The 23,889-nt window shown below is 42.0% G+C and overlaps 1 protein-coding gene across 1 annotated transcript in view; it reads left to right on the forward strand.

Moving 5' to 3' along the window:
• The first annotated feature begins 22,928 nt into the window (after positions 1–22,928).
• The window catches only part of LOC118787847 (alpha-1,6-mannosylglycoprotein 6-beta-N-acetylglucosaminyltransferase B), a 101,491-nt gene continuing 100,530 nt past the window's right edge, over positions 22,929–23,889 (forward strand). Inside the window, exon 1 of the mRNA XM_036543568.1 lies at positions 22,929–23,333. Within this exon, the coding sequence (XP_036399461.1) occupies positions 23,266–23,333 (68 nt within the window). The 5' untranslated portion in view covers positions 22,929–23,265. The remainder of the gene's footprint in view (positions 23,334–23,889) is intronic.

Below are 23,889 nucleotides of genomic sequence, written 5' to 3' on the forward strand. Positions count from 1 at the left end.
TTTTCCTGTTAATGGTGTAAACTGCATGCTCTGCTGTCTGAAAAGAGGTCTGCACCCTGGATGAACAAGAAGACTATCCCTGCTTTCACAGGAGCAGCATTCATTCCAATACGCCAGCACACATTGTGCTTATTGTGCGTTGGGGTGTCAACAAATGATCTGATGCCTTTAATCATCAATTTGGAACGATTGTGTCACAGCTATCTTATGTGATCGGATCACCAAAGGAGAGCGGTTTGCTCCTGTTGTTACCTCAGACCGCCAGAACTGACAACCTCCATGTTTGCTGCGTGGCTCCCTCCTTCCACAAACAGTCACCGGCGGAGGCTGTCAGTTCCGGGTGCTCACCACGGTACCTCGCGGAGCTGAGCGTTAAATGTGCTGGAAATTCCACCACATTGAACATTCAGTTCCACAAGGTGCCGTGGCGAGCGCACCCTTCATATTTCAGGAGATTAAATGATGTGCCAGCTTCCTTTTGCATCTCCCCTCCCCATGCCTGATCTGCGAATGGGTCTGGACTGTCTTGGGACTGAATGAGAGCTGGTCGTACGCTTTCATCTCTCTGCTCCGATACCATTACAAACTCACTCTTCGATGAGGCCTTTGGGCTCAATTAAAGTTTAAGTGTCTCAATTATTGAAAGGGCTAACACCAAAGTCCCTGAAATAATAAAAGGAGACATATTTCAACATGATTTGTACAGTATCTCTTTGTACCCATAAAAGGAACATCATGAAACCCTTGCTCGCGGAAGACAGGCCAACAAATGATATCCTTTATATTGTCACTCTGATCTCATTAGAGAATGTGGTTAATTAAAAGAAGACATCCAAATGAAATGGCATCATTTGAATTCACCATCAGAGGAATTGTGTTAAGAGTTAACTAATTCTTTCATGTAATGATTGTTAAGGTTAAAGGTCACAGTTACAAATACATGTCCCAGCAATCTATGACATAAAACAAAGTTATCAAAACTCAATATGGCCAGTTGTGAAGAAGCTGTACAACACTTCTCACAAACATGAACTGAAATGGTACAATTTACCAAAAACACAATTTATCCCAAAAACAACCACAAACAAAATCAGCCTTAAGCACAGCCACAGGCAGCTGCAACAGCACCTCCTCCTCAGCAGCCACACACCTGTATTTAATCACAGGCTAATCACACAGGTGGCACTCATTAACTAATGGCTGGCCTCATCCAATTAACCACACCTACATACACAGACAATGAAAGACACAGATCCTTAACACAGATATAAACAATTAACAATTAATGTTTTTTGTGGGGGACAGGTGAAGGTTCTCCTTCACACCTGGCAGTAGCTCAGTTTTGTAATTGGGGGACTGATCGTTCTGAAATTGAGTTTATCTGGAGTGCTGTGGCTTCCTTGCCACTATACAGTCTGCTGAACCTGAAAGAGGACACTCTTGTCCCAAGCAGCAGTGAAAAAGATTTAGGACTGATCTGCCACTTCATTGCACTCATCATAAAAGCACAAACCTTCCCAGCACAGTTCATAAAGAAAGAGACCGCAAAAGGCTCTGCCAATACGATAGGATGGGATAGGATATATAATGCGCTGGCAGTTGGGAGGAAGAAAATCAACTGTATTTTAACTTGACATCATTCATAGTATTTTAGAGCTTTGGTCTCACAAATCACTGCTGCCGTAAAGCACTGGCAATAAACCTCTACCACCTGTGCTGCTGTACTGAGTCCTGAAATTCCTTCACGGCCCCTTTCGGTCATTCACCATTCATATGAAGCGCCCCGATACTGATAAAAGAAATGATCGAAACTAGGCAGAATGTGCTAAAGACCTGGGACCTGGGAAAATGTCATTTCTAGTAAAAAAAAGAAAGAAGTAGTCATCTGAGAACCATTTCAGTTTAGCAGAGAGCTGAAAACTGTACCTTAAGTATTATAGACGTCTATATGTACCACATTTGACATTTCTGTTTATTTTTTTTTTTGTTACAGTTTCTAATTTGTACAATTCATTTGTCAGTGAGTAATTCTGTCAATACAATATGGCTAACCTTTGCCTATTTATACCCAGTCAAACATACAGTATAACATATATATATATATATATATATATATATATATATATATATATATATATATATATATATATATATATATATATAAATATATATATATAAATATATATATATTCCAGGAGATGTAGCCTAGCCATTTTTTAAATGGAGGGAGCGGGGGTTGAAGGTGCTGAGAAATATAAATTTGACAGGACAGTGAAATGACAACCCTGGGCAGATGTTGATGGCAGGGGTCAGAAAGCACACAGAAGGCAGCTATGAAATGGTAAATTCATCTATAGTTTACAGAGAGAATGATGATCATATGAAGGGCAAGGATTGTGAGAAAAAGCCAGCTGAAATGATACAGAGCAAAGCTGGATAAAGGTATACGGCCTATGGTTTGCTCATCCGTCCATGAACAATTCATCATTGTGTTATCAAATCTCTTGAAAAATCCAGCAACCACTGCTCAGTTACAAGTTCTGTGTGCTGAGCATCTTCACACTGTATCCTGCTTCCTGTCACATGTCCTGTCATTGTAGCTCCTCCTGTCCTACTTATTTGGCTCAGTATGCATTTAGAAGGATTTGTCTTGACTGTTGGGCTCTAATAAATGGTTTGACTCAAAATGCAAGTTGTGACTAAGTTAGCGGGATCTCAAGCCTTTGCATATGTGTTCACATGGTGTTGCTGAAATACTCTATTGTCTATTTGAGGCACTGACAGCAGATAGGAAATCACTTCACAGAGGTCATTTAATCATGTGTTTTGAAATGTTATGCATTTACTGTAAAAACACATTCACCGATAAGCAATTGTTTAGCTAAACTACATGAATGAAAATGGATGTGGGGTGTGTTCTATATAACTACCTACTATAGAATCTGAGTCATTGATCATTCATTGTATTTTAATCAACTGAGGGCAACAACAGATCTTACACAATGTCCAATCAATGACAAAACCAAACCAAATAGATGAATATCAGTGCTGTCTTACCAATTTATATTATTCTCACTGCAACATTACAGCTTATTCATAACCTTGTAGAGATCTCTCAAGACACTAAAGTGTCCACCACTATCCCAATATTTCATATCTTAATACTTTTTACTTTTTACATCATAATACCTTTACAATTTACAGTACTAAACTATTGCAAACACATGACTTATGTAACTACCAAGACAGCAATCAATTTTTTTGAAAAATATGGAATATGTTGTCTTATAGATATCTGTCACATATATGTAAAATGAATATGTAAACGTGCTCATCAATGAAACTGACCTCTTACATTTGGTCTAAAGATCCTTCAACAAGACAGGTAAGTGTGCCACAAGAAAGGGGCAGGGCAAGAGGAGCATCACACTGCAGGTATTCCCTTCTCTTTAGCACAAGATGTTGACAGGTGGCATATACCCCATGCATACATCTCAGCTATATCTGTAATATACTGCAGACACATTTAGCCTCAGGAAGGCACTCACCAAAACTTGCTGTACATGAGTGCTCAAATTTCTCACTAAATCCATGAGTAAAATTCTTTGGAATCACATAAGTACTCCCTCTTGTAATCCCCATTAATCTCCGGGGAAACTGATGTCTCATATTCTGGTTTATTTTGTCCTTTAACCCAATGTAAATGATGTTGCTGTTTGCGGAGATAGCCTGTAATCTCTCCTGAAGTTTGTGACTTTGATGTTGGATGCGAGCTTAAACTGTACTGTTTAATGTGGAGTTGTCCCTCTGAAATGGGTTTGGAGGAGATAGGGAAACGTCCTGCCAATTAGGACACTGATCAAGCTAAAAAATCTTCCAGGTAAATATATGCACAGCCAGATGAGTCAGCCTGATCTGGGAAGTGTTTGCTTTTGGAAAGGATTACCTGTTAGTATTTGCTCAAATTGTGTGTTTATCTTTTGCCCATTTCCCTTTGATTTACATCTGTTCTCTGCCTCATGTGAAAGCTTTCATCCCGGGGTCATTGCTGGATGAATTGCTGTTGAGTTGTAAGTGGAATCGTTTAAATAGATAATTCAGTCACTTATTTCTGTCTGAACTCTGATCTTTTTCATGCATAGTCTATTTCTATTAACAGGACTAAATGCCCACTTGGCATAAAAGCATAATGTAGAGGGATAACTGCAAAATTAAAAGAGAAATTATCACCGGCCAACAGGAGGAGAGGTATCCACATAGCTAGCATTAAACACCCGCTGTTTCCTTTTCAATGGTGTTATAACAATTATAATGTGTCATATTTCATCTGAAAGTCCATCGCCAATGTGGTGCAACCAAAAGGAGAGCTAAGGATGTAATAAGGTAATGAGACTGCAGGATCATTAGATGGCCAGTTTGAACAATCCAGATGAGAAATTTTACCCCTGACACAGACCCTTAAGCACTTGGATTTGTAATGACAGAGGTGAGTCAAGTTTTAAGAATAACATTTCACCTGCAGGAAGCAGTCTCTTGACACAGCACTGACTTTGCGTGCGAGAGAGAAACATGCACGGACAGGCTAAACGAAAGTTTGTGTTACCGTAATCCACGTACTCTGTGAAGCCTTGGCAACAAGGAGACAATAACTGTCTGAACAAGTGAAGGGAACATCTGGTAAAGTAAGACTGGTGCCACCCTTGGCTCTTGACTCTGGAGTCTGGGAAACTAGTGTTCCTCTCCACTATGAGGGGAGATTCAGTGTACTAGGTCCAAGAGCTCTGCCCCTGGCACCGACCCTGCCGTCTAAGAATGGCTCTCTCTGTCTATCTTTTAATGAGTTGGAAGAGCACTTGAAAACAGTGGAGGCCCATTTGCTCTGTGAACAAACGAATCCATGAGCAGCACATGGCCATCAGTCAGGGCTGGAGCTCCTCCAGTGAAACCAGTCCAGAGTGGGATCTAGATTTAACGTTTTCGATCTTCTCATCACCCAGTCTTTAACAATTCAATGTAGGTTTGTTCTCAACAGGCATCTTTTTGACCACTCCCCCCCCAATCCCCCAGTTGTGTCCAAGGTGACCGGCAGCCCCCTGGCAACAGGGAATCGGAAAGGCAGAGATGAGGACACCAACATTTGCCTTAAGCGTTGGAAATTCTATCGCTGCTATAGCAACAGCTCCAGGACACATCCGTCTTCCCTCGTTGATTATTAGACATTTTGTCCCCATCGTGCAGTGGGGTTTCATAGCCTGGGCATTAGCTGCCTCCCCATCCCCTCATCCACATTGATTTACTGAAACCTGGCACCATGAAATCACTCAAACATCCAGCCGGTCTGCGCTGATCTGTTCCTTTATTTACTGGTGCTGGAGGGGGTGAGGGGTGGGGGTGGGGGTGTAAGGAATGGCGGTTTATACCCGTGTCTTAATCTTGACACATGGGTAGAGTGGCTGCGTGGCTCCTGATAGGGCAACGGGAGTCCGCAGCCACTGTAAGACAGCCACAGTGGGGTGACCTTCTCAAGGTCACAGAAGCTCATAATGGGAGCCAAGACTCTATAGTTTCGCAGGCAAAAGCATCTTAGGTTTCTTTTTGAATAATGTATGATCCGCATGAAAATGGTACATGAGAGACATGTCACAATAGCTGTGATTAATTGATTATGCATTTGGCTACTTATCCGGGGCTACTGGTGAGGACTTTCACCTACAGTAACGGCAATGCATTATCTCTGCGTATATTGGTTCACCGTAGACCTGCATCACTGTTGAGTTTAACCAATTTTTTGCAAAAACTTACCAGCACACATTTTTCAGGCTGTAGCATGCCCAATTAATGTGAATGTTTCAAGGTGCAATCTACAGCATTACATGTGAATGACTTATGAATAAGTTGCTGCTTTTTTGTGTGATTTGAAGTGGTTACATTCTAAATGTACCCCTAGTTACATGCTCAACAGTGCACCGAATAAAAAAAAACCTAGCAATTTAACTGATAGCTTTGTGTAAAATCCCCCATTGCACAATTTATTCTAAGTAACTCTGGATGCATCTCAAAAACTCCTGCAGGTACTTGTTCCACAGTCTGTGAAATGTGTTCATAGACTCTAACCGACAGTGTGTGTCTGAGGGCGAAAAGGAAATGCAGGTCGGAGCATGCCAAAAAGCCTCTGCAGAGGAGAAGCAAAGTAAAGCTTCCAGCAGAGAGATTGACTTTCACCGCTACAGTACATTGTTTTAATAATTGTAACATTAAAAGTAGCTCGTTTTTGTAAAGACAAAATGTCACCATGCACATGGCACTACATTCAACAAAGCATCCGCCAGGTCATTAGCCTCTTTGATGGGTAATAAAAGCATAACAGCTTAAAATGGATGGCTCTGTCCATTAGGACTTTTCATCGTAACGACCTGTTATATCCTGGGTGGTAATGAGAAAAAGGCCGGCTTCAACGGTATTCATAACCATTCAGAATGAGTATGTAAGGATCTCCTGGGAACAGGGTGTCCAGAAGCACCATTGATTATCGTCCCTGTAGGCCATAAAGGCAAAAAACCACTAAGAAGCATCCGTTACATACTGACACAGGAAGATCATAGGCCTGACACACTCCCAGTCCTCAGTAATGGTGGAGGATCATGGTGGGGAAAAGGCAGAAGTTGGATCATGTTGCTCTCCGGCACAGGTTTCCCCTTCCAGAGCCTCCACATGCTGGATCGGGGCTAGACAGTACTCAAAACACACTCTCTACTGCGGCCAGCCGGCAGCCAGGCAGCGGGGTCAGATTAATATGCCGTCTGTATAACCCTCCGCCTGGAGGGACAGGCTGCTTATTGACAGTGTGCGGGGGGGGGGACAAATGGCCTGATTCACGGCTGGCGATGAAGCCGGTGCAGCCGAGGTCTCTGTGAATGTTCTGACGGAGGCGCACGGGCTCGCTGCCCTCACCCTCATGCGCTCGGCTGGGGAGTGCCAGGAGCGGGGTGGCATGGCACTAGTAACAGCGTTACCCCATGAGGAGGACTGTGTCTGGCACAGTGTGTCTAAACAGAACAGCGGATTCGACATTAGACAGGTTTCGTTTTAGGATTCAAGCGCTGCAACATATTCTCAATGAAAGTCTGAAGGCACACCATCTTCTATTAGTAACACAATTCATTCCTGTTCTGCAGCGTGATTGTGGGGATGAGTTGGTCTTTTGCCACGATGGGCCCAGTTGCGTGTGTTAAGTCCATGCATGCTCCATAATGAGATATTTCAAAATGACATTCTCTGGAATGCATGACTATGAATAGATTGGCAAGAATCAAGAACGCCAACGAAATTAACCTCTCAGTCAAACGGGGATATGGTATACTTTTGTTAGTCAAAGATAAGGGTAGTAATAAATCGTTGATTTTTTCCTTTTTAATAGCCAACTGGACTCAATTGTTGAAAGCATCCTGTTTGGATTGGCTGTCTGTCAGAGTGCCATGGACCCGGTCCTCAGTTCTGCCAAAGAAGCCAAGCAAGGAAGAATATGCATCAACATCCCTGCCTGGACTTCAGCCAGGTCAAGCTAGTAGACTCTCACCACGAGTTGGCCACAGAACGTCAGACAGCCCAAGGAAAGGTAAGAATCCAGTTCTAACTGGTAAAACGCAAGCTTCAGATTAAAGGCAAACAGGCACTGATAAAGCTAAAGCTGATAAAAGCTCAGACTTACCGTTTACACACCGTCCGCGTTGGGGACTTGAGAACCATGAATTTATGGACATTACGTTTTCAGTTTGGTATGTGCTGCTCAGCTCACCTCAGGGCAGGCAAAGGACACTCAGGTCTCACAATGCACTCAAAAAAATGGAAAACAAAATCCTGACTAGAAGATCAGAGCCAAATAATATACCCTCGAGCAGCGTGAGTGTCTTTTGTGCTTTCTTTCCTGTTTCCTGCAGCGGGCAGCTTCCATTAGAGGATGCAGCTGCCCTTATATGACACAAAGCAGCCTGTACCTTTCAAGCGCCTCAGAGGAAGACTCTGCACTGCACAAAAAGAGGAGGGGGGGAAAAACCCTCATGATACCCCTCATGAGTTTTTATAACAGTTTTTTCATATGTGGCCAATGTGATCAGTACAATATAGGCGAGGCAGAGGATTGAACAAGCTCCCGCCCACCTGGCATTGTCCAGTGACTGACAGTTCAGACAACCTTGGCTGGTTTCGGTTTTACACTCTTTTGAGGTGGATTTAATTCAGTTTGTTCTTTGGACCCACATTAACAGGAATACTGAGGTTGACAACATGTGATTTCAGGGAAAAAAAACATTCCATAGACAGTCTACCACAGTAGACTGGGCAAAAGAAAAAAGAAGTAATGTTAATAATAAAACTGTCCAAAATATCATCTTAATACAGTTTTATAGTTCTCTGGGATTTAACTTGCATTGCCTCGAGTTAGAATTGTTGTGTTGCATTCAGGTTTTTGAAGTCTGGCATTGCCCCTGTAGATTAACTTTGCCAGGATATATAAAAGGGTAAGAACTCCATCTCTCTCTCACTCTTTGTCTCTCCCTCCCTCTCTCTGTGTCTGCTCCTCTTCATATTTTCGCCTGAAGCTACAGTACAGTAAACATCACTGCACAGCAAACAAAGACTCATACACTGTGTGTGTCAGCACGACTGAACTGCACCTATACTGCTGGATAGGGAATCTTTCAAGTGTGGTCAATCCTGAAGTCCCCAGTGGTCCCTGTCCCCCCCTTTTGAAATTCCTGTTTACCGGGTGTTTAAGGGAACTTGTTTATCTAGAACGCAGCTAGGAGCCTTGCGTGAGTGCGAGCAAGGTTTCCAACAGGAATCTCAAGTACAAATCAGATGCCATACAGTGTGATAAACAACCACAACAACAGGTCATTGTTGTGCTGCTCTATTCTTCTTTTCCTTTTTGGACTGAAACACACCATTTCATTGGTGGAAGCAGGCAGATTACTTTAAATCAAGAAACATTTTTACAATCTCTACCACTATACTACCATCTACCACCATCATCATAATCATCATCAATGCTTCCTTCAAAAGACATGTAAAGGTAACAGGTTCTTACCTCTCCTCCCTCTGCACTCCCTGTCTGTGCTGCTGTTGTTTTTTTTTTTTTTTTGGTCTCACCTCTTTGTGTTCAAAAAATGCTTTTAATTCTCCTGTCTTGTATTCCTAGGGTTCAGGGGATCTACCGCTGATGCATATACTGCCAAAGAGGGTGTTCCCTTTTTGTTAAAATGAGCGGTTAGAATACCATATAGCACAGCCTCTGAAGATATTCAGATGCAAAGGGCATGAGTCTGTCGACCTCCTGGCATTATTTCCAGTTCATAAGAGCTGCTCTCAGCTGAAAAAAATGAGGGCTTTTGTTTTCTGGGCATGCCCTCTAAAGCATCACCCAAATCACAGTGCATCAGGCTTTTAGAAACATTCCCACAGCATCAATGTTTCCTGAAGACCGCGGTCATCTCTGCACAGTAACCTCAAAACATTTACCGTTAGCTTTGCGGCTCATCCCAGAGTGCTGTTATCAGTGCCAAGAACATAATGGAGCACTGAAAAGTGGCATCTAAACATTTACTTGACTGCGCATCGATCTGACTCACTTACGGTACTTTCTTGCCTTCTCCTCCTTTGTTTTAATGCAATGAGAACTTTCTAATGGTGCTACGGACGTGAATAGTGATTGCAGAACAGAGAAAGAAAACAATCCCTGTGTATTCTGGAAAAAAAAGGCTTGGCAATCAATTTCGGAGGAGTGATCTATACACAATTATTGTGCACTGGATTATAATTAGTGCTGAAGTGATTATCTGACACCCTTGTGTATTTTCATTCAAGGTAAAGAATGTGATCATTTACACCAGCTGAAGCAGGAGCGTGAACCCCATGCTGTGTCAGATGGAGGAGGGAGGCCAAATGAGAAGGGGGGGACTGATTGCTCTTTATCTAGGGCTACTTCCTGCTTCGTGCTGCTCCTGTCTGGGTTCGGCCGGCCCCACATGGAGGAACCTCGCTCCCGAGGTTGTGTTCTCAATCTGTTTGATATGTTGGGCTGCTCATATGTTTAATTCCCGATCGGTCCGTTGATCGCTGTGGCTGTGTGTGTGTGTGGGTGTTGGGAGGGAAAGGTGATATTCATCTCACAGGGGAAGTTTGGAAGAATCGGGACCGTTGTGATGCCTTTCTTTTCACATATATAGTAACAAAGCCTGCACACAGCTAGAAGTAAAGACGGGAGAAATAATTACCTGTTCTGTAGAGGAGTCCCCCTGTTGTTTAGGCAGCGGGGGCTACCTATTACAGCACAATGTGAGATTTATCTTGGAGACTCAGGTACTGTGTGCAGTAGCCCTCTCTGATGGCCTGACTTGGGGTTTGTATTGGATATCTACAAGTGTAGACACTGACAAGGGAAAAAAGAAATGAGAAAACAAAAGAAATCCTAATTTCTACAAGCTATTGTTTGAGACGGGATCGATGTTAGAGAACGATGTTGCAGGGACCGGGTCGTTAGCAGAAGCCACTTAATCACCAGCAGTGAAAGCCCAAGATGTGCAGTTTGCACAATGCTGTGCTGGGATTTGACAATGTGGGACCCTTTCTAATCCATCTGCTCTTCCTGTCCCTTGAGATTCTCCACCATTTTTATCTGTGAACTTCCCCTCATCAAATAAGACCAGAATCAATCTGCCCAATAACTGAATACCTGCTAGAAAGCATAGAGTTTACCAGTCCTCATCGGGGCATGAACCAACCGTCTTCCATGAGGAGTTGATTAGACCCCAGGATTAATCAGATCCCAGTTGGCATGGATTATTGGGTTTGAATAAAGCCACATTCCACCTCTAACCTTTGTAGTGTCACTTGAAATGCTTTGCTTGGCACACTGTTGCACATGAGCATATGCAAGGGCCTTGATTTGTGTTCGCACATATGAGGTAAAAAGGGCAAGAGTTTATTTTCCCTCCTAGTTTTCCAATCCATTGCTCTTCCCTTGTTTGAAGGCCAAACAATCAATAATGTAATTCTTAAACAGTCCGAGTTGTGAGCTGGAGTAATTACCTCTTTCATTATCTGTCCACATCTCCTATTATGCTACAAGCAGTTTCTGTTAGTGCTCAACCCATCAGCTGCAGGGCCAAAACCCCTGTTGAGTTACCAGTGACAAGAAGCATTCATGTATAAATATATATATATATATATATATATATATATATATATATATATATATATATATATATATATATATATATATATATATATATATATATATGTGTATAGTCATGACTATGAAATACATGTGTACATAGTGTACATGTGTTTATAACTGAAGCTAATTTCCAACACCAGTCATTTATATATGATCATCTCTGATCGCTTCTGTTTTTCCAAAGAGGACTGAAAAGGTTGCTTTCCAGAAAGAGGGTGTCTTCAGCACTTTATTCTGTAAAATAATTTCGTACCGTCCAGGGCATGGCAGCACTTTTCAGCAGGGGGTGTAATTATTCTGCTCAACCTCAGCAGCAGTGCGGAGTCTTTGCAGTGGTTCTCAGCGTGATGCGGTATTGATTGCTAATAAATGATAAATTAGCAGGCAGGATTGCTGGAGGAAGCTTTCCTCTAACTGGCAGGTTTTGCACCATCACATCAGCTGGGCCCGGTGAAATGGCAGCCCATTATTGGACCTGCTCGTCTCACTATTGACAGCTGAGGGGACTGCAACAGGATCTCAGAAAATAAGTACAATGCATCACCGTATCACAATTTTGTAATTTAAATTTTAGGCCAGAATGTTGCATGTTATATTTTATTCTTGTTAATCTTACATACATAGATAGACAAGCATGAGGCAGACAAATATGTGAAACACCAAATGAAAAAGGACCTGCAATTTAGAGTAAATTATTAAAAGATATATACGATATAAGATTCTATACATGTGTTTCATCTTACTGTCAGTAATAATTACCTATCTAAAATACATTTTAAAATCAACACTTTAATATGTGAGTTTCTAAAGCAAAATGCTAAACCTATTATATTTTGAAAGGTCAAATGGTTGGTGCCTGAATTGCAGGTGTGCCAGTCACAGAAACGTCAAAATTATTTAATGTGGCAATGGAACAATACTAATAATCACAACAGCATACTCTATGAAGAACTGCATCATGAAACAGGAGCAGTGGTCACAACTCAAAGTTCACTGACGGGGAGAGATGGACTAAACAGGATAGTCACTAAATACCACAAAACAGCCTCAAAAATGACCAAAATTACTGAATCTACATCACTGTGACCCACCCTCAACCATATGTGTACATTGTGTACTTAACGAAGCTGATATTTATGATAGAGCTGCCATTCAGAAACTGCTTGTAACCAAGACTAAGGCGAAACAATGCATAACGTGGTGTAATGATCACTAACCTGGACCTCTGAGCAGTGAGAGAAGGTGATATGGTCTGATGAGTTATATTTTCTTTTTCCTTCATCTGGGTGGATTTATATTTTGAGAAAGCTAAAGGAAGTCTTCAACCCACGTTGCCTGTTCCCAGCTGTTAAACATAGTGGTTGGTATGGACAACCATCTAACAGGAGTTATTGGGTCTAACTATTATTCTGCATAATAGAATTACAGCCAAGGAATACACATGCAAACATTTTTTTCTTAAGATGCTCCTTTATCCAAGATGATAAATCCCCCTATGCACACTACAAAATCGATTCGAGATTGGTTTCATGAGCACCAAGTTGAAGTCAAACACCATCCATGGTCTCCCCAGTCACCAGATATAGACATCATTGAACCTTTATGGAACACAGATTGTGGAGTAGATTTCCACCTCCTTCATCTCTCAAGGAACTGGAGGGGTTCCTTCTTGAGGAATGGCACAATATCCCATTAGAATCAGTTCAAACCTTCACATCAGAATTCTAAGAATGGCTGAAGGTGTTCTGAAGGCAAAGAGCAGTCCAATTCCTTATTAGGTGATATATATATATATATATATATATACTCTGTATTTCCATTATTTTGTCTACTCCCTGTATAAATAAAAGATGTTTAATATGTATTTTATGCATATATAATTAGCTTTTGTTTATATTTGCACAAAATATTTGCTCTTTCATTATTAAAGGAGATGGCATGGTATACCACAAGATAATATTTATCATGTCAAGAGACTATGGGTAAAATCATTTAGACATGCCCCCTGCCTGGTGTGTGCAAGTGCTCTTGATGAGAAATGAAATGTTCCTCTGCTGCAAGTCATTTGCATTCGAACCTGCTCTCCTCCCTGCTCTTGTTATATTACATGCTATCACACAAATGGCAGTTGCTAATGGTGTCAGTGGACTTCAATTAGTTCACTGCTATGGTCTGTTGCACTGTCCTTTCTTGGAGAGGGTCTCAAATTGTCTAAAATGCCAGAGCCATTAAGTCAGAATGTTTAATGGGTCTTTAAATGCAGGTGGAGATAGAGATAGGCAGGGTGCATCTCTGCTCTCCACATGATCCTTAGGAATCAATGGTTCCTTGGTATAGCCTCAAGGATAACACTTCAGTATGAAACCCTAGTATTTCAGTGTCCTTGTCTGTGCTAGTGGTTATCTCTCAGTGTAGGATTTCACATGGTAGCAGCCATTGACAGAGGTTGTTGTGCGGTACTGAGAGGAGGGAACTATCCTGTCAGAATTTCAAATAAAGAGCTAAACAGACATACAGACCAATGTGCTCAGCAATGTAAAAAACATCCTTGGTGATCCTAGATCGCATTATAATGGGCAGTATACAGCTGTGAGGATACCGTTGCCAGGCTTAGAATCTGTGTGATTCACAAAGGACCTCCAGAGATGGCCAGTGCTTGCAGTCTCTGGTTATACACAGGATTAAAACTGGTGAGAAGACAAAACTGAATATCAGTAAACACCCTGTTGAAGAGGGGCCTGTGTGAGTATTAAAATGGCTGTGTATGGTACAGCATTTGTACAACAAGGAGAGCCAAAAGGACAAACACAGAGAAATTATTTATACCAAAAATGTTAAGCTTCAGAGGGCATTGCAAAGGTAAGAAGTGAGTGCTACTAAACTTTAAAGTGTACTAGGTGCATTTTTTTCCAGCCCTATCTTGACAACTGATGGACACTAATGGAAAGGACTCTCTGCTGGCAGTCATGTGTGAAAGGCACATTGGCACAGTGTGAATGAGCTGGCACGGCCGACAGTGATGCCAGCCATGGCACACCATATCAGTACGCCTGATCATTAGGGTGTGCCTGCTCCACATGGATTGGTTTACCATGAGCTGTGAAGGTCCGGGAGCAGTGTCACTGAGTGCCTACCTTTTTCAAGGGTATTTGTTGCCCAATAATAATAATGCTCTCAAATTGAATGACAAGTCCATTTAGATGTTGGAAGGATGCTGAATGTCCTTGCTATTATCCTCACAGCTTTTTCGCATTGGATGGGATAAACAGAAGCAATATGCCTTATACCCCTGTCAATAGTCAACAGCTGAAAACCATTTTTTTTTCAGTTTAACTTATTGTGCATACTGGGTCCATGATGAAATCTGTCAGAATAATGCCAGACTCTGATTTGGTGGCCTGCTGCACTAGTTTGCATGTGATCCATGGATGTGTGGCTTGCATATTTTTCAGTATGGGTTGCCCCATCCAGATCATCCTTCCACGGGTTAATGTTATCCTCCATCCCCAATGGATGACTTCATTGTAACAGGCAATTACAGCTACCATAAGTATTCTGGGACCATTCTGCCAGACATTAGCCACCACTGAGTGTCACATGCAATAATGTTCAGTGTGACAAATGGCTGATGAAATCTGCCCATGACTAAATAAATGATGAAGTGGAGTGGAGTGACCCACAATGTATAGGCCCTATTTCTGTCACTTTATAAATGCTCCACATGCTCCCTTGTCCCACTGGGATGATATAAAAGCAGGTTAATCACCATGGCACTGGGCTCTGTATGTCTGCATGTGAGAACTGTGTGCGCATATATGTGTGGGCATGCATTTGTGTGTGGTATAAGTGCGTGACAGTGCATGTGTATGTGTGAAAGAATTTTTCACCACTTTCTCCACACTGTGATATATGCACACAAAAATTGCTTCAGTTAAACCAGTGACTACCTGTTTAAATAAAGCAACTGAAGCAAACTGTGGCTACTGGTTTAACCTGAATTAAAATCTTAAAACGGCAAGCACAGTAACTGCGTAAATGCCTATTCTCCTGTGACTCATCAGTGAGATTCAGTCTCACTATGGAATGTGTCCTTCACTGTGTGTCTGAAATGTAAAGGAAGCATTTACATCTACACCTTTTCTGCCCAATCAATGCAAGGAACTGGTATTGGGTCTGTCAGCTCTCCTACCTTTGCAGCCATACCAAGGTGATGCCAGAGGCCACTTTCCCCAGATGATTCATGGCTTTAATCATGTGAGCCCCTCCAGGCCCCACACACTGGTTCTTGCTCCAGCATCAGCACCGCTGGTCCTGTTTAGAGACACACGGCCCCACTGCAGGGGATTACCAGCAGAGGTGCGGTTAACAGCGTTTTCTCATATGGGGTACTGAACTTGCTGGAAAGACCGCAGGGTAAAAGCTGCCAGGTACAGTACAAAAGCACAGTGCACTGCAGACTAACACAGAGAATCTTAGTGCATTGTGTGTACCTGGTTACCAGAGAAAGGTCTGGAGAGAGGAATTAGTCAGCATGGACGTGCCTCAGCAAGGTTCACTTTTGGCGCCATGAAGGATGACTAGTGTACTCACTTGTCAGAAATGGAAATATCTGTATATTAATTCAGCAGCAGGGGTACAAGCTTCTTATGGCTAATGTTTGTCACATGAAAATATTACTATACTGTTGCTCATTTAACTGAGCACTTTTTTCTGTTGAGCATTTATGATAACCTCCCTCCTAAACCCCAGATAACCTCTCTCCTCAACCCCAGATGCCCTTCATTAGAGGAGATTTTAGTAGTTTTGGCTGGTGGCCCCATACTTTGTTTGGGTATGGCCCACAGCACAGCAGCATCTTATAGACTGTTGTAGTGATTTCTCATTGCCTTCGTTAACCACCTGTGAAGTGAAAGAGATGGGAGATCAATTTGTGTTCGATTGCTTTTTTGCTCCTCTGCAACAGCTATTCCCTGGAGAAACAAGGTAAAAATAACTTAAAATAATAGCTTAAGAAAACCACTGCATATAGCAGATATTCCTGCACCTTCCCATAGGGATGCAAAAGGAATAGAGACTGAGGAAAGAATGTCAGCACAGTAGTAGTGGAGCAGTGTGAGGGCTCTGTCTCTGAAGCAGGCGGGTGTTTGCCCAGCGTGAGAGATGAGACCTCATCTGACTGAGATAAGAAGCTCATTTTCAGCTCTGATTCCGCTCACTCTGAAATCTCAGGAGCCCGTCTCTCGTCTACAGAGAGACTGTACAAAATTCCACACGATGGCGCAGCAATTAGATGATTCAATCAGATTAGGGGTTTGATTTTTTTTTTACCAAGGTGTCCAGATGTTCCTATCTGCTCCCAACTCCAGAGAATAGGGATATGCTGGTTCTCATGTTCAGGCTGGACACTGCTACCCCCAGCCTGGGGCTTTGGAGATGCTCAGCAGAAATGTGGAAATAATTAAAAAGAACAGAACATTTCCTTTTCATCTTCAAAGTGCCTGACAGTACTGTGGCCAGGGATCTATGATGACGTCACACAACTATGAAGCTCATTAATTACCAGATGTGTAGCCAATTGAAATCTGTGGATAATTGGAGAACATATTCAATAATGTCTTGTTATCCTATGTGAATTTAATGGAAACCAAAAGATCCATCATTTGCTGGAAGGAGGTTATAGGCTCCTAAAGCAAAAATGTGCATTGTTAGGCAAATGCATTGACCCTCAAAGGTAAGTGCATGTAGAGCTATTAACATTTCACATCTAGCGGGGGGCCGCTAATCATGTCTTTGAACTGTGAGTGTGAACGAATTCAGATGAAGACAGAAGCAAAGATTAAGAGCCGTCCACCTGTGCCTGTCGCTTCACTGAGAGCTGTCCGATCTCGCAGAGTTGATCATTTCAGCAGGGAGTCTGCAGGTTGCGGGCTGGAGGGAGATAGAATGATATTTGTATGGGGGAGTAGTGCAAGGAGGTCACGTCCGGATTCCTGACAGCAGCGCAACGCCCCAGCTTCACTTCCTCTAGTATTCCCCAAGGGACTAAGCCCTCTCTCCGCCTGCTCCAGCCCCTCTGTCAGGCTGTGGCCTGTGGGCCTGCCACTCACACTCTGAGCTCCTCTCCCTCCCAGCAGGGACACTTTCCACCGCAACCCCACTCTAACATAGAGCTGTCAGCCATCACATCAGCAGTGTGTGGATGTACCACTGTGACACGCCAGAGCAGCATGTCACAGGGTAGGAGGTGGAGAGAGACAGAGAGAGGGAGAGAGAGAGAGAGAGAGAGAGAGAGAGAGAGAGAGATAGAGAGAGCGAAAGAGAGATAGAGAGAGAGAGCGAAAGAGAGATAGAGACAGAGATTGAGAAAAAGAATGGAGAAAGACAGAGAAACCACGAGGAGAAGCACAAAGAAAAATATTCAACCCACACTCAAAATTTGTACATTTTGTATGATATAACATTATGTTATGCTACGCTATAACTTACATTTTACATATGTACTTTTGTGCTCTCTCAGCAGAAACACACTAATGTTCAGGTATTTAAGGAGGCTGTGGAGGATTAAAGTATCTCCAAACACTTGTGAATATTGCAAGAAGCACTGTGAAACTTAAGACAGCATTTCTGCTGCTGCCACTGAAGCTACAATATTTAGCGGTACATGCAGGCGAGAGTTGTACAGAGCTCTGATCTGTGTCTGAGGGGAAAAAGACGAAGAGAATCTGAGATTTTTCACAGATGTGATGAAAATCCATACTGACTCTCTCTTTTGCATCAGTGAGGAAAGTCTAATGTTTCAGTGGAAGAGAGATGCTGTTGTAATGAGCATTATTATTCTGATTATGATGCAACATTGAATAAAATCTGATGGCAAGAACCAGAAACGGAAGTGTTCTGAAGCTGTCATATAATCAAAATGAATTACTGCAAAGTCCATCTTATGCATAAAGAACACTAATTGCTTTGTGCCTCATCAGTATGCACAGGAGTCGATACAATAAGACTCAACAGTTGTGCTATTGGACAGGTAGCAGGGATTAATGTCATTTGGAAAGCTTAATGATGAGTAATTTACAGTTGGCTTTCCAATTACAATTTTGCATTAATGAATTGTTTTTGTGTGTTTGCTCTGTTTTTTTAATCAAACAGAGGAATCCAATTATCACCCATTCAAATAAGAAAAGAAAAAAGAAAGCATGCTAAATTGATAGTCTGAAAAAATACAAAGTTGGTGCTGGTGAAATTTAAATTGGATCTGTTTTCTTTTTTACAAGGACCTTTTTTAACTTGTCAGTGAGGGTGAGCAGGGTTTTGTATGGAGACAGCTTCTCTGTCCCTCTCAGAGTCTGTTCTCTATTTCCTCAGACCACAGACCAGGGGCTGCTGCATTTTAGACTCAATGCTCTGAGCAACCACCCAGACTGTCTTATAATCATAGGTTAAAATTACAGTCATAACATACAAGCATACGGATAAGAAAATTCCGTTGAATTAATGATATTTGTAGCAGTGGTCCTTGTAGCAGAATAGTGATGGCTGATGTGGTCGTCACTGTGCTTAGACTGTTTTCTGTTTTCTCGGTTTGGCAGCTTTGAGGTTATATGCATAGATTACAAAAGACCAGGCTTTAAATTAAATTTTGATGTGGTCATGTTCGTGCCCTTTGTTTAAATAAAAAATTAAATGAAAAGAAGACTGACACTCCAACAATGCACAAATCAATTTGTTTTCATCTTCACCACACAAACAACCATCTTTTTTCAAAGCCAGTTTATCACCCTTGTCCAGGTGCCTTATCTCCTGACTGCTAATTCAGTAGCACAGCTCACGAGTTCATAATGATTTCACACAAAGGACAACACTATGAAATCTACTGTGAGATTAGCCGTGAGCCGGCCTGCCGGCTTTGTTTTCTTTAAAAGGACCTGCACTCGTGACAGATGATTCTTTACGGTCCAGAATCGAATTATAATCTTTGAAAACACGAGGGATTGAAACACAGCCTCCATGAAGTCATGTTTCTCCCTCTCTTCCTATTCACTGCTCTACACAGGACGCTGCTAGTTTCACTTGTGTTGTGATGGCATCAATCTCCTCACAATGGTAGAGTCATGTTCAAAGGGTGGGGTGCCATTGGGTCCACTCCAGTCCTGGCTGGCATCATAAATGCAGTGGATGCCAATAGGAAAAAAAAAAATGTTTTCAGTGTGGTCACACAGTTGAGCGAGAGAAAGAGAATCAGGAGTGTCCCATAACGCGGTGAAATTCTCTTCTGCCGAGCTGTGCGCAGAGGTGAGGGACACACCTGCTATTTGACAGCTTGCGGGACCATTTTGTTGACAGTGGGAGACAAAGCCGCTCTGCAGCCGAGTGACTGAATAAATTCATGGTGTGTGTGTGTGTGTGTGTGTGTGTGTGTGTGTGTGTGTGTGATTGCCGCAGCCTGAACGTGAGGTGTGAAGAATCTCATTCCCAGACCCACAGGCGGCGTTCAGCCTCAGAGCCGAGCATTAAACTCGGAATGTTTACTTTTATACTGTGTGTGCTTTCGGCAGCGGGCCAAGAGGGATTTCAGCTCCCCAAAGACACCTTGCACGCACAGGACTCGTGCAAAAAGGGGAAATTGCCAGGTCATAAGGCACCCACGGCAACTTTGTCAGTTAAGATGACACGTCAGTGCTTCGCAGATGACAGATTCGAATTTTGTGTCAAAGCCACAGTGTCATCTTCAACACTCTAGATCTTGCATTCAATTGATTTTTGCTCTGTTGCACTTGAGATTTTTTTTTTTCCTAAATGAATCATTTGGAAGTTTGTCATCTCTTCTGAATGTGATCTGACTGGCAATGGGTCTGAGGCCAGGTGTTCAATTTCTTGTCATTCTCCATAGTTCAGCAAGATTGGGTTCGCTTAAAGCTTGCAGGAGAGGCAAAAATGCATGGTTATGCTTCAGAATTCAGCATGAAACTAGCTGTCACAGTGACAGGAGGCATGATTTGTTTGCAGCAGAGAACTCACACAGTGAAATTGGCCTTCTGTATTTTCACTTGAGGATTGATCAATCACACACTTGCCACCTGCAGATAATCAAACTCATCACCATGGCACAATCCCGTGATGCAATATATGTGGGTTATGTGTAGTCCCCCTACAGATTGGGATTAGAATGTGACTGGTTCCATCGGTGGAGAATTATTGGGGACCTTCACTCAGTGAGCAAATGTGAATCAAAACCTCTTGTTGTGCTGTGGGAGTTATGGTTTGAAAGCTCCAGTCTGAAGTTGCTGCCACAGTTGCATTGGTGCGGTGACCTGAATACTGCAGGCTGATTCCAATGAAATACCTAGGAGCTGTGGGTGCATGGAAGAAGGAGAGTGTTGCAGAGCTCAGAAGTACATGTGAATCCTCTAAAGTGACATCACCCCCTGGTGTCAGGCAAAAGAGTATTATTGGTTCTCTTGGTTAAGGACCTTGGTCTTTACCTTAGTTAGCTAGGGGAACAAGCAACACAATTTAATAGAATTCCATACTGTACTGTCATTTTATGTAACAAACATGTGAGTATGCATGCACACACACAGACACACACAAACACACATACAGACATTTATTGTGGTAGAGCCTGATAACTGCCTTCTTATCCCTGTCTAAGATTCACAGTGGAGCAAAGAAGATATTCTCCAATGGGGGTGGAATACTGAGCAAAGGAATGTAACTGTAACAGTATTTCACCTCCCTCCAGACTCCCATACCAGTGGCAGACCCATGCCTAATGTGAGATGCAAATACCCTGCCACTCACTCAGTCCTCACTCTCAGGTCACACAGCGGTTAGGACAAATTCTTCAAGTTTTTTTGCCAGCATGATCTCTTTTGTGGATTATATATCAAATGCAATTAAAATACACGCATACTTATGGCTCCTGCATGCTCACCTAATTTGAGAACATCATGAAATCAAGTGAACTCACAGAGGACTGAGCATTGCAAACTGATTGGAATCTGAAAATGCTTATTTGTGAGGATTAGTGCAAATACTCTTCCTAAAATTACTCTTAAAAAAAATTAAAATCTTCACACAATAATGGGAAGCATTGCCAAGATGAGGCATGGCACACCAGACAAATAAGAACCCGATTAAGAGGAAGCGGCATCAAGAATTGCCATGAACAGCGCAGCAGGCATTCTGTGCTGTCGCTCTGTTACAGACCTCGAGCATTCTAAAAATATCACTATCCTTTTTTCCTTTCTCAAGAGCTGTGGATGTAAAGATACGTTGAAGAGTCTGCTAAGTCGAAGAATTTGAAGGGCAGTTTAAATTTACTGCAACTTTTTTTTTTTTTTAACATCCAGCTGAATAAACCTGGACAAACAACATGCCCCACCTACAAATGTCTCATTAACTTTAAAAATGATAACATGCAAAAAAATAAATAAATAAAATAAAATAAAACAGATGACATCATGCACGTCAGGTGTTTGTTTTTAGACAGCCCACTTTTTATTTGAGTAATTTCGGGGCCTCCGTAGTTTACACAGTACAGCAGAAAAACAGCTATTTTTTTTCGCTGCACGGTCAATCATATTCCTCAAATTACTTCGAAAGACTACTGCACGTCGTGCTTGTTCTTCAAACATTTCACAAGAAATAAGTCTTAGCTACTGGGGTAAAAAAAAAATAATAAATACGAATGCCCAAGTGATCAAAATTCATGAATATAAGTGCGTATCTTTAATAGAAATGTCATCCATTTTGTATGCAGATCTATAATTTCTGAACTACCGCGTGAAAATAATATCGAAAGTTCCTGCAGTGTCCACTGAGTGCCGCTCATGCTTCCCCGTAGACAGTGTGCGGCGGGATCTGGCCATGGTGCTGAAGGCGCCTCTTACCTGTGTGGAGAAAGTCATTAACTAAACTAACAGTACGGGCACAGCTGTGTGTACGGTCGGTGTGCTGTATCGATCATAACAGTAATTACTATTTTGTAATGTGCTGTTGAAAGCCATGTATTACCCAAAACATTAAATACATTTAGAACAGTATTTGTAGGCCTGAATACTGATGTCATTATACACTATACAAGGTAGGAGAATAGAGTAAAAGACTGCGTTGGAAGAAAGATATTAATTTTAGCTGGAAAAGTCTAATTCTGGTACACTGTGACATTCTTGTAAATTGCAGTGTGCATATGAAGGAGGAAGCTCGTTTATCTCCATTCATCTGTAACATATCTGGAAATAAAAAACTGAATTTTATTTCGTTGGGAAAACCGCTTAATGGGCTACAGCTTGTTGTGAAGCGGTAGATGGCGCTGCGCAGATGATTAAATGTTTGCTTGGAGAAACTGAAAATTCAATGCAATTTCTCAAACCACCCGTAAGAAACCAACGCACATATATTTTAGAGAAGGGGTTGAAGCTTTCTCGATCAGTTCCTGCAGGAAAGCTCGACATCTCTGTGCTCTTTTCAGGCAAGGGAATAACAAGCCTTTGCTTGCTTTCTATTGCCGAGCTAGGCTAACTAAGATTGGAAAAAGTAGAGGATAAGGGAGAACAGAACAACAGAGGTGACGGTTCGTTTTTTGTTTTATACTTTATTTTATGGCAATTTTCTTTTTCTTCTCAAAAGCAAGCCTTAATTTGTGGTTTCAATGATCGCTTCAGTTAGAAAGAATAACCTACCTACCACCTATGTTCCCCGTAGACTTGATATTCAAAGCGGGAAGAAACAGGGAAAGAGTCGGATGGACGTCTCCGATCTCGAATGAATGTCAAGCCTTACTAACCTCATGAAGTGACTAGTCAGTAAAACTAAGCGACAGATGAGGATTGGTGGCGAAATACAACTTATGGATGTGATTTCCTCCGCGATTTTTACGCGGAGTCTGGTTATTTCGAATGCGCTGACAACTGTTAAAAAACGTTAAAACAACCAGGAGAGCGATATGCTGCCTTTTAGCACCCCGGCGCGCACGAGGATCTAACATTCACGATGTCGGGGGTCGACGGTTTGGTCGCCTGTTCTGGAAAATGATTGCTCTGAACACAGACGGTAAAATAATGGTGAGAAGATGCCTTGTGACGTTCAAACCGTTCAGGTAAGACGAAGAGACATTTTTTTGGTTCACCTTCCTTTTCTCCCTTACGTTCTGCCTATACGAAATACAGTCCATTAATGCTGTGTTGTAAGTTACTTTGACATGTAAGGATGGTAGGGTAAGGTCAAATATAAAGGTTGTGACGAATAGTGTTGCGTATATATGAAGGTTATGTATAGTAAGATATTTTCTTGAACGTTGCTCATTATGATGAGTGATTATACTTTTCTGTATATCGTACATCGGCAAGATTTGTCATACTATAGCCTACGTTCTGGTTAAGCGTTTGGATATTCAGGTAACTATTTCAATTCAACAACAGTAACATGACAAATGCCGACATATCAGTTGAGGATATGACAAAATAAATACTAAAAGGGATGTGGTTTCTGTCTATTCACCGATTCAGCAAGGTGCTGGCGGCTGAACTCAGTATGGGCACAATTAACGTTCTGCAACACACTGCCTGAACTCAGCTTCACTGGTGATGCCACTGAATTTCATAAATCAATTTTCCTAAATTGAAGAGCAAAACACTCCCTCTTGGTGACAAAAC

Source organism: Megalops cyprinoides, chromosome 1, assembly GCF_013368585.1.
Source record: "Megalops cyprinoides isolate fMegCyp1 chromosome 1, fMegCyp1.pri, whole genome shotgun sequence".
In the NCBI taxonomy this organism is placed as follows: Eukaryota; Metazoa; Chordata; class Actinopteri; order Elopiformes; family Megalopidae; genus Megalops; species Megalops cyprinoides.